Raw genomic sequence first — 14,739 nt, 5'->3', positions numbered from 1 at the left:
GTGGCAGACATGGGGGCTGGTAGGAGGGGTGTGGGGAGAGGAGCAACGGAGAGGTCAGGGGGGAATCCGAGTGCAGAGAGGGAGAGCCTGGGCTGGCGGCCTTGCTAGCGCCCCTGACCTTGCTCCGGGCTGTGCAGGTGAAAATGGCCTACGTGAACTTCGTGAATCACTGCTACGTGGACACAGAGGTGGAGATGAAGGAGATCTATACCAGCAACCACATCTGGACACTCTTTGAGAACTTCACCCTGGACATGGCTCGGGTCTGTCCCCGGGGGGTGGGGCGTGGACTTGTGGGTTCGCTGTGCTGGGCAGGGGCGTGGGTGGGGGCCCCGGCAGCCTTCGGGGCGGGAGGCAGGAGCGGTGGGGCCCCCCAGGCATCTCTCTCTCCCACCCCAGGTCTGCAGTAAGCGTGAGAAGCGCCTGGCTGACCCCACCCTGGAGAAATATGTGCTGACTGTCGTGCTGGACACCATCAACGCCTTCTTCAGCTCTCCGTTCTCGGAGAACAGCACCTCCCTGCAGGTGAGCCGCTCTTGCCCGCACAGCTTTTGGGTAGCGAAGAGGGAAAAGAGGATATATATTCCTGTTTGCTCTTGGCACATAAAGACGTAGCAGAAGGACATATACAAGTGTGTTAATTGCATATGCTGTGTAACAAATCACCCTAGGCCTTAGCAGTTTAAAACAACAAACATTTATTCTTCTGTAATTTCTGCGGGTCAGGAATTGCAGTGGGGGCAGTACCCTAGAACAGGAATTCGTAAATTCACTAGGTATGACGGATCCCAGGGTGGCGGGGGGCAGCTGGCAGCACTTACTCCCCAAAGACAAGATGGTCATGCCTACCTCAGTGGACAGCAGAGTCAGAGCAGTAATCCAGAGGGTCCGATGTACAGAGATCTTTGGTGTTTGGCTTAATTGATCAGGTGCCCCTAGGACTGAAATAGACAGCCTTTTGAAGTCTTACTTACCTGTATCAGCAAAAAAAGTTCTAGGCTAGCCAACAGGAGTTTGTCTTAAATCACTGGAAGAGTCATGGCCCCTTAATCGATTCCCAGATTCTCAGATGTCATAGCCCAGAGCCTCTTGAAGGAAAGAGAGGCAGGTTCCCTTTAGGAGGGAGCCTATGACAATACCTAAATCCTAAAGAAACACTGGATGGACACACAAGTGACCAAGAAAGGGGCTACCTATAGATGGACTGAGGGTGGAGCAGGTCCTGGTCTCAGCATGGGTGGGTTTGTTTTGACACAAATATGTTTGTGCCCTGGGGCCTCTTTGGGACTATGGGTAATTGTATCAATTTTCCCCACCTCTCATGAGCCCCAGGGCAGAGTGTGGGAGAATGGAGCTGATGGGGTCAAGGTTGGCTGACACTTCTCGAAGTGTGCCTTTTCATAGCATAGTTTGGGTTTTGAACCATGTAAATATATCAACTTTCCACAATATTAATTTGTTAAAAACTTTTTTTAGAGGAAGGAAAAGGCCAGCAATAGGACTAGAAGCCCCAGGTCTGGACTTTGGGGAGTTCTCACAGGGCTGCCATGTACAGTCGGGCAGGTTGTGCACTGCCGAGAGGAAAGGGAGTACCTTTTTCCGATTGGCACAAAGACACATGGTATCTGTTGGAGGCCTTCTTCCTCTATCGTGCCCATTCTCAGTGGGGCCTGGTCACTGGGCCTGGGGCTTTCCAGGTTGGAGGGTGGGTCGGGCTGTAGCAGTAGGCGTGTTGCCTCTTGCAGACACACCAGACAATCGTGGTGCAGCTGCTGCAGTCCACCACACGGCTGCTCGAGTGTCCGTGGCTGCAGCAGCAGCACAAGGGCTCCGTGGAGGCCTGTATCCGGACCCTCGCCATGGTGGGTGAGTGCGCCAGGGGCACTGGCTAGCTCCAACCACCCCTCCCCTCCCTTCGCCACAGGGACGCCCGCCCTCAAAATAAACACGTTATTCCTAAGCTCGCTCGTCGTCTGCTTCCAGGTAGTTCTCAGTAGGTCCTTCTTGGTGTCCGACTAGCATCTTAGCAATTGAGAGAAGCTGTTCTCTGCTTTGAGCCGGTTCGCCAGAGGAGAATGCTGGGGGACATTCCCCAACCGAAGTTGCCTGTGCTTGCAAATGGTTTCAGGCAGAAGGGCAGCCTGTAAGATTGTTAGGGAGCATTGGGGAAGGGGAGGGGTCAGAGTGGAGCCAGGGTAGAGTCAAAGAGGCAGAAACTCCCTCTTTTTACCCAAAAAGGGGGAAGAGGGCACCTCAGCCCAAGAGGGGGCCGGCGTGTACCCCAGAACCTTGGTTAGTTCACCCTGTGCCCTGGTCGAGCAGCCCTGAGCCTGGCCCCTCTGGCTGGCTGAGGCCTCCACCTGCCCCCCCGCCCCCCGCCCTCCAGCACCCCTCCTCTCTCCCCCCAGCCAAAGGCCGGGCCATCTCACTGCCCATGGACCTGGATGCACACATCAGCTCGCTGCTCAGCAGCAGCACCAGCTGTGCAGCTGCAGCCCAGCGCAACGCCTCCAACTACAAGGCGACCACGCGGGCCTTCCCCCGTGTCACGCCCACCGCCAACCAGTGGGACTACAAGAACATCATCGAGAAGCTGCAGGTGGGTGTGGGGCTGCCTGGCATCTGCCACGAGAGCTGCTTTGGAAGGGCATGTTCCGGGGAAGCATCCCTTCCTGTGTTGCCCCCGCTCCCCAGGAAGGAGTCCTCTGCTACGGGCAGGCCAGGGGCCGGGGACTGAGGGGCATCCTTCCAGGGGAAGCCAGGAGAACCCAGGCACCTGCTAGTGGGGTTGGTGCTCACAGAGGGGGTCAGGACAACTCTCAGTCCTTATAGCCCCTTCCTGTTTTTGCAACACATTATTGACACACACACTTCTGGGGGGTGTGGTGGCTTGCTATCCCCACGTGGCGGGAGACCGAGGCTCAGAGAGGGTGAGGGTGAGGGGTTTGCCCGGGTCACACAGCTAGACGAGGGGCTGGGTGAAAGGGCAGGGCTTGTGGCTCCCAGCCAGGAGCTCCGGGCAGACAGACATCCTGCATTGTTCAGGGTGGTTCCGTGGGTCCAGGGCCCCTCAGACAGGCTCAGAGAAATCCGTGGGGCCCTTTGGTGTTGGGGTGTGAGGAATGGCGGTCAAGCCTCACTCATCTCTTGGGCCTGGATGGCCTGCACCTGCCCGGTAGTGACTGTGCCGTGCCCGCTCCAGGACATCATCACGGCCCTGGAGGAGCGGCTGAGGCCCCTGGTACAGGCCGAACTGTCCGTGCTGGTGGACGTCCTGCACTGGCCCGAGCTGCTCTTCCTGGAGGGCAGTGAGGCCTACCAGCGCTGTGAGAGTGGGGGCTTCCTGTCCAAGTGAGTGCGATGCCAGCCCGGCCGGGGCGGGGTGGGGGGGTGGGGGTGGCAGGTGCGAGGCAGCTTGGGACAGGGAAGGGCCCTGTGGGGACTGGACAGCCTGCGGGATCAGAGGGCCGGGTGTGTTCCCGCCCGGCACAGGGCAGGGGAAGTGGCTGGAGGGAGGCCTCAGGGGCTGCCCCATGTGTGCCCTCCTTCCTCACTGGCCAGGCTGATCCAGCACACCAAGGACCTCATGGAGTCGGAGGAGAAGCTGTGTGTCAAGGTGCTGCGGACCCTGCAGCAAATGCTGCTCAAGAAGGCCAAGTACGGGGACCGGGTGAGTGGCCAGGCGGGCTGGACACCATGCAGGCCCGGCCGCAAGTGCCAGGGGCTCGGGGCCAGGACTGTCCGGCCAGGAGTTAAATGGTGAAAAGTGCCACTGTGGGCTCTCGCTCCCTGTCCTCCAGGGCAATCAGCTGCGCAAGATGCTGCTACAAAACTACCTCCAGAACCGGAAGTCCAGCTCGAGGGGGGACCTTCCGGACCCCATGAGCCCTGGTCAGTACCACCTGCCCCCTGGCTGTGCCTCTGGGTGACCCTTTGCCTAGTCCCTGGGCGCCCCTTCCGTTCCCCTGCCCCACCGGCTCCCCTCAAGCGGATTCCCCAACTTCAGGCCTGGACCAAGACTGGTCAGCAATTGCGGCCACCCAGTGCCGGCTGGACAAGGAGGGGGCCACCAAGCTGGTATGCGACCTGATCACCAGCACCAAGAATGAGAAGATTTTCCAGGAGAGCATTGGCCTGGCCATCCGCCTGCTGGACGGTGGCAACACGGAGATCCAGGTGTGGACTGGGTGGGGGTCCTGGGTGGTGCCTTCTACGAGGAGGTACAGTGTGCCCCGTAGCTGGGGCCGCAGGGCTAGGTGCTGGTGGCCGGCACGAGTCTGGCTACCCGTGGGCAGTCCCACCTCCCATAACTGCCCCCCTGTCATGTGGCCTCTTTTCTATCCACGCAGACCACCCTGTTCAAGCCAGGCCTGAGCCTGTCTCCCCACCATGCTGCCCACATCACATCCATCATTCCTGCCTCTTGGCCTCTGCTCAGGCTTGCTTCCCTCCTCTTCCACATCCTCCTCAGCCTTTGGTGCCCAACTAAAGGACACCTTTGCCTCCTCTGAAAAGCCCCCTCTGATTGCTTTATCCTCATTCATTCATTCATTCATTCGTGCATTGTTTCAGTAAGTCCGCACCGAGTGCCTTCCACGGCCTGTCAGTGTTCTAGGCACTGAGGATTCAGTAGTGAACAAAAAAGACAAAATCCGTGTTCTCTTGGTCCTGTATCCTAATGAGGACAACAGCCAATAACCGTAATCCCCACATAACATGGAGAGCATGCTGGACAGTGATGATGGAGGTGAGGGGCCTAGGGAGTGCTGGGGCAGGGATCAGGGTCGTGTCCTGGAAAGGGGAACGTTGGACCCAGAGGTGAGCATGTGAACAGGCGGGCGCTGTCCTGGGAGAGCAGGCAGCAGGTGCAAAGGCCATGAGGAGGAAGTGGCTGATGTGGCTGGAGAGGGCAGAGGAGTGGAGAGTGGTGGGCCCTGGGGTCAGAGAGGTGGCAGGCCATCGTGTGGCCTCATGCGAGCTGTGAGGCGTGGCTTTTCCTGTGAGTGAGATGGGGCGGCTGCAGGGTTTCAGGCAGAGGAAATACGAGACTTAGACTTCTGAGGGACGTCTCTGCTGCTGTGTGGGGAGCAGACAGAGGGCCAAGGGCAGATGCAGATGGGGGTGAGGAGCCTGGGGTGGGCCTCCAGCATCACATGGACAGCAGATACGGACCCTTCCCCTCCGCCTCCACAGTCCTGACCGACCCTGCCCCAGCCTTAGTCCTGGGGCACGTCTAGGGGCTTGTCTGTGGTCCTGCAGGTGCTTTTCCCTGCAGCACAGGATAGAGCCCTCCAGGGACCCAGCAAGGGCTGCTCAGAGCCAGGCCCAGTGCTGAGGCTGTCCCTCATCTCACCATCTGCCCCCAGAAATCCTTCTACAACCTGATGACAAGTGACAAGAAGTCAGAGCGCTTCTTCAAGGTGCTGCATGACCGCATGAAGCGGGCCCAGCAGGAGACCAAGTCCACGGTGGCCGTCAACATGAATGACCTGGGCAGCCAGCCGCGTGAGGACCGGGAGTCGGCAGACCCCACCACCAAAGGTCAGAGGTCACAGCAGTACAGGATGCTGTACTGGGTGCTGGGCCAGGGTCAGAGGCTTCAGGGTGAGGGGGGTCACGGGGCGAGATCTGCAGGCAGGGGCCTGGGGGTGGGAACGCAGGGTCCGGTTACTTCCAGCAGCCCCAGCCTTACCGGGCTTCGCCCTGCAGGCCGCGTGGCTTCCTTCTCGATGCCAGGCTCCCCATCCCGCTATTCGCTGGGCCCCAGCCTGCGCCGGGGGCACGAGGTGGGCGAGCGCGTGCAGAGCAACGAGATGGGCACGTCCGTGCTCATCATGCAGCCCATCCTGCGCTTTCTGCAGCTGCTGTGTGAGAACCACAACCGAGACCTGCAGGTGAGCGCCTGCCCCGCCCCTCCCCCAGCCAGCACGTGGGCCCCCGCCCTCCCTGTCTGCCGGTGCCTTGGCTGCTCTGTGGCTGGCGGTCACGCCCTGCGGCGCTCACCGTCGTGGTCCCGTGCAGGCCTCTGCCTCCCTGCGGGAGCCGTGCCATGTCCACCCTTCTGTGCTCTGCAGAACTTCCTGCGCTCCCAGAACAACAAGACCAACTACAACCTGGTGTGTGAGACCCTGCAGTTCCTGGACATCATGTGCGGCAGCACCACCGGTGGCCTGGGGCTGCTGGGGCTTTACATCAATGAGGACAACGTGGGCCTTGTCATCCAGACCCTGGAGACCCTCACTGAGTACTGTCAGGGCCCCTGCCACGAGAACCAGGTAAGTCGCCATGAGAAGCAGGAGCAGCCGAGGGGGAGTGTGGAGGTGTGGGTGGGTGGAGCAGGCTGGGCAGGGGAGACACTGAGCCTCCGGAGCGCCACAGTTCTGAGGGGCCTGGGCCCCGTGTCTCCCACTGCCTCCTGCCAGACCTGCATCGTGACTCATGAGTCCAACGGCATAGACATCATCACGGCCCTGATTCTTAATGACATCAGTCCCCTGTGCAAATACCGTATGGATCTGGTGCTGCAGCTTAAGGTGGGGCCCGTGGCACTCCAAGTGAGTGTGCATGGGATGTGTGTGCACAAATGCACGTGACGCGACCTGTGTTGAGTGTGCGTACCGGGGTGTGTTGGCATGTTTAATATGTACGTGTCAATATGCATACGTAAATGAATGTGTGAGCAAGCGTGTTGGACGTACACTCTATGAGCGGACGTGTTCTGGGTTTATCTGAGGGTCTCCCACGGACATGTCTGCTTTCTGGGGATTGCGTCTGCTTGCCATGGGGTGGCGGTGAAGACAGCTAGTGAGTGGGCTGGATTTGCAGGACACTGCTCAGCAAGTCCTGGGGGCCAGCGGGGATGGGAAGGTTACGGCGCATCTTGCAGGCCAGGAGAGGCTATTATGGAGTAGACAGTGGAAGAGGTTGTTGGGGGGCATCGTAGGGGCTCTCAGACTGTGGCCTGTCCCCCTCTCCCCACCTCTCCCCACCTCTCCACAGGACAATGCCTCCAAGCTGCTCCTGGCTCTGATGGAGAGCCGGCACGACAGTGAAAACGCTGAGCGAATCCTCATCAGCCTGCGGCCCCAGGAGCTGGTGAGGCTGGGGCCAGGGGTCAGGTGGGAAGACGTGCCTGGCTGGGGTGTAGGGGAACGGGGATCGGGGCATTCCCTACGCGCCAGGAAGGCGGCAAACAGGCCCTGCCCTGCCAGGTGGACGTCATCAAGAAAGCCTACCTGCAGGAGGAGGAGCGGGAAAACTCGGAGGTGAGCCCACGGGAAGTGGGCCACAACATCTACATCCTGGCGCTGCAGGTACCAGCCCCACCCCTGGCTCCGCCCCCGGCGGTCCTGCCCGCCCCCCCCAACCCCAGCGACCACGCCCCGTGACTCTGCGCCGCCCTCTCACTCAGCTTTCCAGGCACAACAAGCAGCTGCAGCACCTGCTCAAGCCAGTGAAGCGCATCCAAGAGGAGGAGGCCGAGGGCATCTCTTCTATGGTGGGGGCGCGGGGACATGGCTGGGTGTGGGGCGGGGCTTAGGTCTAGGGGCGTGGGTAGGCGAGAGATTGGATGGGCTGGTATCTGGGGGCGAGGCTAGGAACTGAGGGAGGGGATGAGGGTACTGCGAGATCGGAGGGCCGGTTGGAATACGGGATGAGCCCGGGGGCAGGTCCAGGAACTCTGGGCGGAGCACGACTCGGGGGTGTGGCCTGAACCTGAGTAAAGGGCTGGAATGGGGAGGCGGGGCTCAGGGTGGGAGGAGCCGGGAGGGTGGGCGGTCCGGGGTGAAACCTAAGGGTAGAGGTGGGAGCCGGGTTGTGGGAGAGGTCTGGAAGCCTGGAGCTGGAGCCGTGGGTGCTGAGGGGCCCATAGAATTGTTTCGACAGGCTCTCCCCGCTTATCCCCTCTTTCTTCTGGGCTGCATCCTAGTTGGAGTAGGCTGGGTCTCGTCTGGCAGGGGGGCACCTGGAGCAGGTAGGGCTCTGGTGTGAGGTCTAGCGGTGGAAAGTTGCGGGGCCTGACCTCGGCGGCCCCTCTACCCCCAGCTCAGCCTCAACAACAAGCAGCTGTCCCAGATGCTCAAGTCCTCCGCGCCCGCACAAGAGGAGGAGGAGGACCCTCTGGCCTACTACGAGAACCACACATCCCAGATAGAGGTGGGGCCCGAGGGCAGTAGGGGCGCTGTGAGTGAGGGCCTGTGAACTTGGCCCTTGAGGGCTGTGGCCTGGGTGTGACCACGTGCCTGTGTGCACCCAGATCGTGCGACAGGACCGCAGCATGGAGCAGATCGTGTTCCCGGTGCCTGGCATCTGCCAGTTCCTGACGGAGGAGACCAAGCACCGGCTCTTCACCACCACGGAGCAGGATGAGCAGGGCAGCAAAGTGAGCGACTTCTTCGACCAGTCCTCCTTCCTGCACAACGAAATGGAGTGGCAGCGCAAGCTCCGCAGTGAGGACCCCCGCGGGGCGGGAGGGCAAGGCCCCCTGGTGACCCCCTTACCTGTCAGGGGGGGCTGCCTCACCCCACCCCACTCCAGGAGGGCTCCAGTCACGTTTTCCCCCTGAAGCGGGGCCTGGAGCTTGAGCAGGTGCTGGGGGCCCCGGAGGGGGAGGCCATGTGGGATGAGGGGACAATGTTAACCAGAGACCCACCCACATCTCCCCCAGGCATGCCACTGATCTACTGGTTCTCCCGCCGAATGACCCTGTGGGGCAGTATTTCCTTCAATCTGGCAGTTTTTATCAACATCATCATTGCCTTCTTCTACCCCTACATGGAGGGCGCGTCCACAGGTGGGGACACAAGGCTGGCAGACTGTGGCCCTGGAGACCACCGTGCCTCCTCCCTGGGTTTGGGCAGAGCCTTGTGGCCAGCCAGGCTCTGAGGGGACCAGATGCAGAGTGGGGGAAAGGCACCCCTGCACTACTTTCTGGGCTTTGCACCCCATCATGGGGGGAGAGACAGATGGGGTCCAGTGCGACGACAGGGTCCTTGACCTCCGGAGACAGTACACGTCTCTCTCATACACACGGGCACACGTGCATGAGCCAGAGCTCAGCTATGATAGCAGCAGCTGGATAGGGCCTCTCCTGCCTTAAGCCTAGACATGCAGGTGTGGTGGTGCAGGAGAGGCCCTAATACCAGGTGACCAAGAACTTAATAGGGAAGGTTTCCGGGAGGAGGTGGCTTCTCGGGGTCTGTTGGGGCTGTGGTGGGCTTCAGAGACCAGTGCTCACCCTGCACCCTGGCCCCCAGGCGTGCTGGGCTCCCCACTCATCTCACTGCTGTTCTGGATCCTCATCTGTTTCTCCATCGCGGCCCTGTTCACCAAGCGCTACAGCATCCGCCCCCTCATTGTGGCGCTCATCCTGCGCTCCATCTACTACCTGGGCATTGGGCCCACACTCAACATCCTGGGCGCCCTCAACGTGAGTGCCAGAGGGAGCCCTCACCCCAGACCACCCTTGGGGCTCATGGCGCCATTGGACCTCGGGCTGGCCTGCTGCCTCCCGGCAGCCACTGCTCTGCTCTAACCCCCTTGTGCCTGTGTCGGGATCAAGCTTGTTAAAGCTCCACGGTTAGGACCGGTCTGTGCCTCCACTGTCTCCCGGGACAGCCTGGGGCAACCGGCACTCAGAGATAGCCAGCCAGGAGTCACTTTGGGGCACCGGCTTCAGGGCTGCTGTGTAGACGGTGTTAGTCGGGCACTGCCCAGAGGCACTGTGTGTACTGTAGACATTAAAGATTTGTATGTTATGACAGTTCCTGACAGCTGGAAATAAAGTACCCAGAGCAAGGTGGGGGAAGACCCCTTTTCCGAACTTACCAAGTCACCGTAGAGGCCAAGGTTGGTCTGCTTGGTCTGACTCTATCTGTATCTCACTTTCTTCCTGGAGCCAGGGGCCCACGGGGCTCCTTCCCTGTTCTATCCAAGAGTCCAGGTACATTTCTGGAGGCATTTTCATTAATGCTGAGCCTGCCAGGTTGAGCAGGACCAGCTCAGATCCACTCTAGGCAAGGGCTGGCCTCCGAGCTGGTCACTGGGGGGGCAGGGCGGCAGGGAGTGGAGATTCAGGGTGGGCCATGGGGCACTGATCCCCATGCCTTCTACCTGCCCCCAGCTGACCAACAAGATTGTATTTGTGGTGAGCTTTGTGGGCAACCGCGGAACCTTCATCCGGGGCTATAAGGCCATGGTTATGGACATGGAGTTCCTCTACCATGTGGGCTACATCCTGACGAGTGTCCTGGGCCTCTTTGTCCATGAGCTCTTCTACAGCATCCTGGTGAGCCCTCTGGGGGCTGGGGCTGGCAGGGGTGGGGGGGGGTGGGGGCGGTCGGGGCTTCCCTCAAGCTGCTAGTGGTTCCCCAGTGCCAGTCTCTCTGTCCAGTCCTCTTGCTGCTGGGCTGGGAGGGCTGGATTTGCAGAGTCCTCCTCTACCTGGCCCCAGCCCAGCCTTCGGGGCCCTGATGGCCACTCCCGGCCCCCATCTGGCTCATCTCCCCTGTCTGGTAGTGGTTTTAAGCTTGGACTCGAACCAGACTACCTGGGTTGGCATCCCAGCGTGGCCCCTACAAGCTCTGTGATTTGGGGCAAGTTTCTTAACTGCCCCGTGCCTTCACTTCTGTATCTATAAAACGAGGAGGATTAATAGCACCCACCTCCTAGAGTGATTGTGAGGCTGAAGTGAGCCAACGCACACAAATCACACAAAAAATTCTTCCCCCGGGTGTGGTGTTTGCCTGCCCATTCAGCCCTCACACCTTCTCCCGGGCCACTCCCTTCCCTTGGCCTTAGAACTCCAGGTGCCTCTGAGCAGCCTTCCCCGCCAGGCCCACTAGGCTGGTTCCACCTGCCCAAGCACAGACCCTCCTGGAGGAGCCTGTGGGAAACCACTGGGAGCCGGGCAGCCCTTGGATCCAGCGGCGTCTGCAGCCCCTCAAGGCCCTGTCCCCGCCCTGCAGCTCTTTGACCTCATCTACCGGGAGGAGACGCTGTTCAACGTCATCAAGAGTGTGACTCGAAACGGCCGTTCCATCCTGCTGACCGCCCTGCTGGCCCTCATCCTGGTCTACCTCTTCTCCATCGTTGGCTTCCTCTTCCTCAAGGATGACTTCATCCTTGAGGTTGACCGGCTGCCCGGCAATCACTCTGGAGGTCTGGCGGCTCCTCTCCTGGGAGGGTGTGGGGGCTGAGAGGGGCTGCACGGACGACCCGTGTCAGGACCAGGCGCCCTGCCTCAGTTCCTCCTCTCGGGTCCTGGGGTGGGGGTTTCTAGTTCACAGCAATCTGTGAACTCCCTTTGCCCCGGGACACACCGAATGGGTGGGAGAGCCTTGGTCTTCTGCTCCCTGAGGAGCCACCTGCTTGCAGACCTGGCATCCATCTGAAACTCAGTGTTTGCAGGGGCTGCCTGTGTGCCAGGCTCAGGGGTGTGGACCCCCCCCTTCCTGTCCTTTGTGCATAGCAGGGGCATGAGGACCCTTCACGTGTAGCCTGACAGAGGGGAGAGCTCGCAGGATCGGGGAAGGCTTCGTGGAGGATGTGGGGCGGGGGGCACAGCGAGGGGAATGATGGCCATTGGACTTCCTGGTGACCTCACCCACGTCCTCTCTAGCCAGCCCCCTGGGGATGCCACATGGAGCTGCCACATTTGTGGGCACGTGCAGTGGGGACAAGCTGGACTGTGTCTCAGGGGTCTCAGTGCCTGAGGTCCTGGAAGGTGAGGGCAGTGTGTCTTGGGCGCCTGGGGCAGGGGCGCAGAGGCGGGTGGCTTGGCCTGGGTGTGAGCACATACTCCGCTTGTAGGGAACGAAGAGCTGGAGAGCACGGAGCGGGCCTGCGACACGCTGCTCATGTGCATCGTCACTGTCATGAACCACGGGCTGCGCAATGGTGGTGGCGTGGGCGACATTCTCCGCAAGCCCTCCAAAGACGTGAGCATCCCCTGCCCCGCTCCCAAATCCACGTGGCCCGAGCCCTGGCCACGTCAGCCACTGCGAGGTCCTGCTCTCGGGTCACGGTCACGGCCTGGGGGAGCAGCTCGGCCCCCCTCCCTCTCCGATGTTGCAAGCCCCCACTTCGCATCCCCTCTCCCTGCTTGGCCACCGGGTCCAATGCGCGGTTACATGGTTGTTGAGCTTCCCCACCCCCGTCTGCTCACGCCTCCCCACCGGCTCCCTGTAGTTGCTCTCAGGAAAGACCTTGGCAGCCGAGCTTTGCCCAGGCTGGGGAAGGCGTGAGTCAGACACCGGGCGGATCCCCGGCTGCGCTGGCTTCATCTGCGAGGCAGAGCCCCGGCCCACAGCAGGGGAGGGCAGGGTGGGGAAGCTGAGTCTGCTCCGTGAGGACGCCTCAGGATTTGACTCAGGCAGCCAGGCGTTACCGGTACTCAGTCTGTCCTCGGCCACATGGGAAAGCCGCTTCCAAGGTCAGACAGTGTTTCTAGAATGTGTGAGGCCAGGCGTCCTGAGGGTGGGGCAGAGGCGTTCAGAGCTGGCTCTGTCCCCAGCCCAAGGTTAGGGGCAGAGACAGGCCTCGACCTACAGCCTCAGTGCCCCACGCCAAACTCCTATCACAGGGCGCCGGCCTCGCCGGTATCTTTTCTGAGTCCGCTGTCTCCTAAGTCACACTCAGGGCTTGTGATTGTACTTCTCACTGCCCACAGTGAGGCTGGGTCTGCTCTGCCTCCCTCAGGGCCCCGGGAGCCGGGGGCCTTCGTCCCCCCTCTGCTGAGGGCCGAGCCTCCTCTGTCACAGCCCTGACCCCTGCCTGAGTCTGGCTTGCCTAGGTGACGGGGCCTAGCCTCCCTGCCTCCCCCCTGCAGGAGTCCCTCTTCCCAGCCCGTGTGGTCTACGACCTCCTGTTCTTCTTCATTGTCATCATCATCGTGCTGAACCTCATCTTTGGGGTGATCATTGACACCTTTGCTGACCTGCGCAGCGAGAAGCAAAAGAAGGAGGAGATTCTTAAGACCACATGCTTCATCTGCGGTGAGGCCCCCTTACACCTTCTCAGTTTCCAGAGGAAACTGAAGCCCCCCGGTCTCTGTCCAGGGCTTTTCCCACTCCCGGTGTGAAGTCCCCTCCCCACCCACTGCAGGCTAAGGAGCGGGTGGCACCTGCAGGACAAATCCCTTATCAACTACTCCTGCTTGCCGGGCTCTTGGGATTCTGGCCACCGTGGTGCTGAGCTGCCCTGGTGGGAGGCTACAGCTGTGGCAGGGCGGGATCGCCACGGCTAAGTGGCTGGTGCTTTAAATAGAAGTGACCTAAATAGCCCAGGGTGGGCTGTCACATGCATTCACCAGTCCTTTTAGCCCGGGGAACAAATGCCCCCACTGCCCCAAGAGGCGGGTGTTTACTCTGCCAGGTGGCCCCACGGTGGCTCTTGGGAGCCTGATGGTTTCGTCCTCACCCTCTGCATCGTCAGGTCTGGAGAGAGACAAGTTTGATAACAAGACGGTGTCCTTTGAGGAACACATCAAGTTCGAGCACAACATGTGGAACTACCTGTACTTCATCGTGCTGGTCCGCGTCAAAAACAAGACGGACTACACGGGGCCTGAGAGCTACGTGGCCCAGATGATCAAGGTGTGGACCCCGCCCGGGAGCAGCGGCCGCCGGGGGTGGGGGCGGGGGGGACAGTTGCGAACCCTTGTGGGAGGGCCAGCTGAGGAGCAGCTGGGGGCAGCCCTCACTGGGGCCCCGCCGGCTGCCCGTGCTACCTACCGAGGGTCCTCGAGCTCTTCTGCATGGCCTCTGTTGTCAGGGAAAAGCCCACAACAAACCTGTCAGCCCCAAAGGACGTGCGTGGTGTCCCCGGGCCCGTGGCTGCCCGATACCGAGGAGGTGGGGGAGCAGGCAGACCCTGTCCCGGGACTGCTGCTTGGGGGACCATTCTGAGGGAGCCTTTTCCAGCTCGGCAAGGGGAAGGGCAGCTTCCCGGAGCTTGGATGGTCCAGGCCGAGAGGGAGCCTGGAAAAACTTTCAACTATCAGACTTCGGAGGAATCAAAGTTACTCCGTCCAATTTCTGTAGTGACTAAAAGGGAGTGAAGGCAGTGAACCAAAAAAACAAAAAGGTCTCATAGCTTTTCGGGTAAAGGAAGCCCCGTCAGTTCCATTCAATGTAGTGCATCTTCAGATTACTGCACATCAGATAAATTGCAGGCTAAAAGGAAAGACCTATGGGGGGCGGGGGGGAGTTCTATTTGTTTCTTGAGTGTATAATTGGAACTGATCTTGGAGTGCAGGTTTATCTGTTGGTCTGAGAACTCCCAGCTTGTGACGAGGAGCCAGAAAACTGGTGGCCCCCTCCCGCTCCTCCTCGGTCGTGGGAAACGTGGCCTTGCCTCTGAGACACGTGTCGGATGCCAGCCATCCTCGGCGGCGCCTCCCCTCCCTCAGTGTGCCATCTGTCCGACTCGCATCTTCCTGGGGCGTGGGGCGTGCGTGGCGGGGTGGGGCGGAAGGAAGGAAGGAGCTTCAGGGTCTGCTGCAGAGCCCTCCTCCACCTCGCAGGGTGTTCTGAGTGTAAACAGATGGTGCCGATACTGGCGAGACTTGAGGCCGGCTGAAGGAAGTTAGCCTGTCACAGCGTGGTGGCCTCCGCGCCCGCCGAGGGTTCACTGCCAGCTCATTCTGGCTCCGGGGAGGACCCCAGTCAGTTCAGATTTTCCCATGACACAGCCCTGGGGAGGAATGTGTCCAGGGTGTGACGGCGGGTTCCCCCTCCA

At 60.6% G+C, this 14,739-nt stretch overlaps 1 protein-coding gene across 3 annotated transcripts in view; it reads left to right on the top strand.

Moving 5' to 3' along the window:
• Positions 1-14,739, top strand: part of ITPR3 (inositol 1,4,5-trisphosphate receptor type 3) — a 67,146-nt gene that overhangs the window by 50,603 nt on the left and 1,804 nt on the right. For 2 of the 3 annotated variants that reach the window (XM_053905131.1, XM_053905132.1), the window contains exons 32-56: positions 138-263; positions 400-525; positions 1,746-1,866; positions 2,409-2,599; positions 3,203-3,351; positions 3,562-3,670; positions 3,801-3,891; positions 4,007-4,176; positions 5,367-5,541; positions 5,710-5,894; positions 6,075-6,275; positions 6,423-6,533; positions 7,000-7,095; positions 7,212-7,313; positions 7,412-7,498; positions 8,047-8,157; positions 8,258-8,450; positions 8,669-8,794; positions 9,258-9,430; positions 10,124-10,288; positions 10,968-11,160; positions 11,621-11,725; positions 11,812-11,939; positions 12,830-12,995; positions 13,435-13,595. In XM_053905131.1, the coding sequence (XP_053761106.1) occupies positions 138-263; positions 400-525; positions 1,746-1,866; positions 2,409-2,599; positions 3,203-3,351; positions 3,562-3,670; positions 3,801-3,891; positions 4,007-4,176; positions 5,367-5,541; positions 5,710-5,894; positions 6,075-6,275; positions 6,423-6,533; positions 7,000-7,095; positions 7,212-7,313; positions 7,412-7,498; positions 8,047-8,157; positions 8,258-8,450; positions 8,669-8,794; positions 9,258-9,430; positions 10,124-10,288; positions 10,968-11,160; positions 11,621-11,725; positions 11,812-11,939; positions 12,830-12,995; positions 13,435-13,595 (3,561 nt within the window). The other variant, XM_053905133.1, reaches the window with a different exon arrangement.

The sequence above is a fragment of the Panthera pardus genome, unplaced genomic scaffold (genome assembly GCF_024362965.1).
Source record: "Panthera pardus isolate Hobbes unplaced genomic scaffold, ASM2436296v1 HiC_scaffold_17, whole genome shotgun sequence".
In the NCBI taxonomy this organism is placed as follows: Eukaryota; Metazoa; Chordata; class Mammalia; order Carnivora; family Felidae; genus Panthera; species Panthera pardus.
Note: the sequence above shows the minus strand (reverse complement) of the source record. Positions and strands in the feature narration are given on the sequence as shown.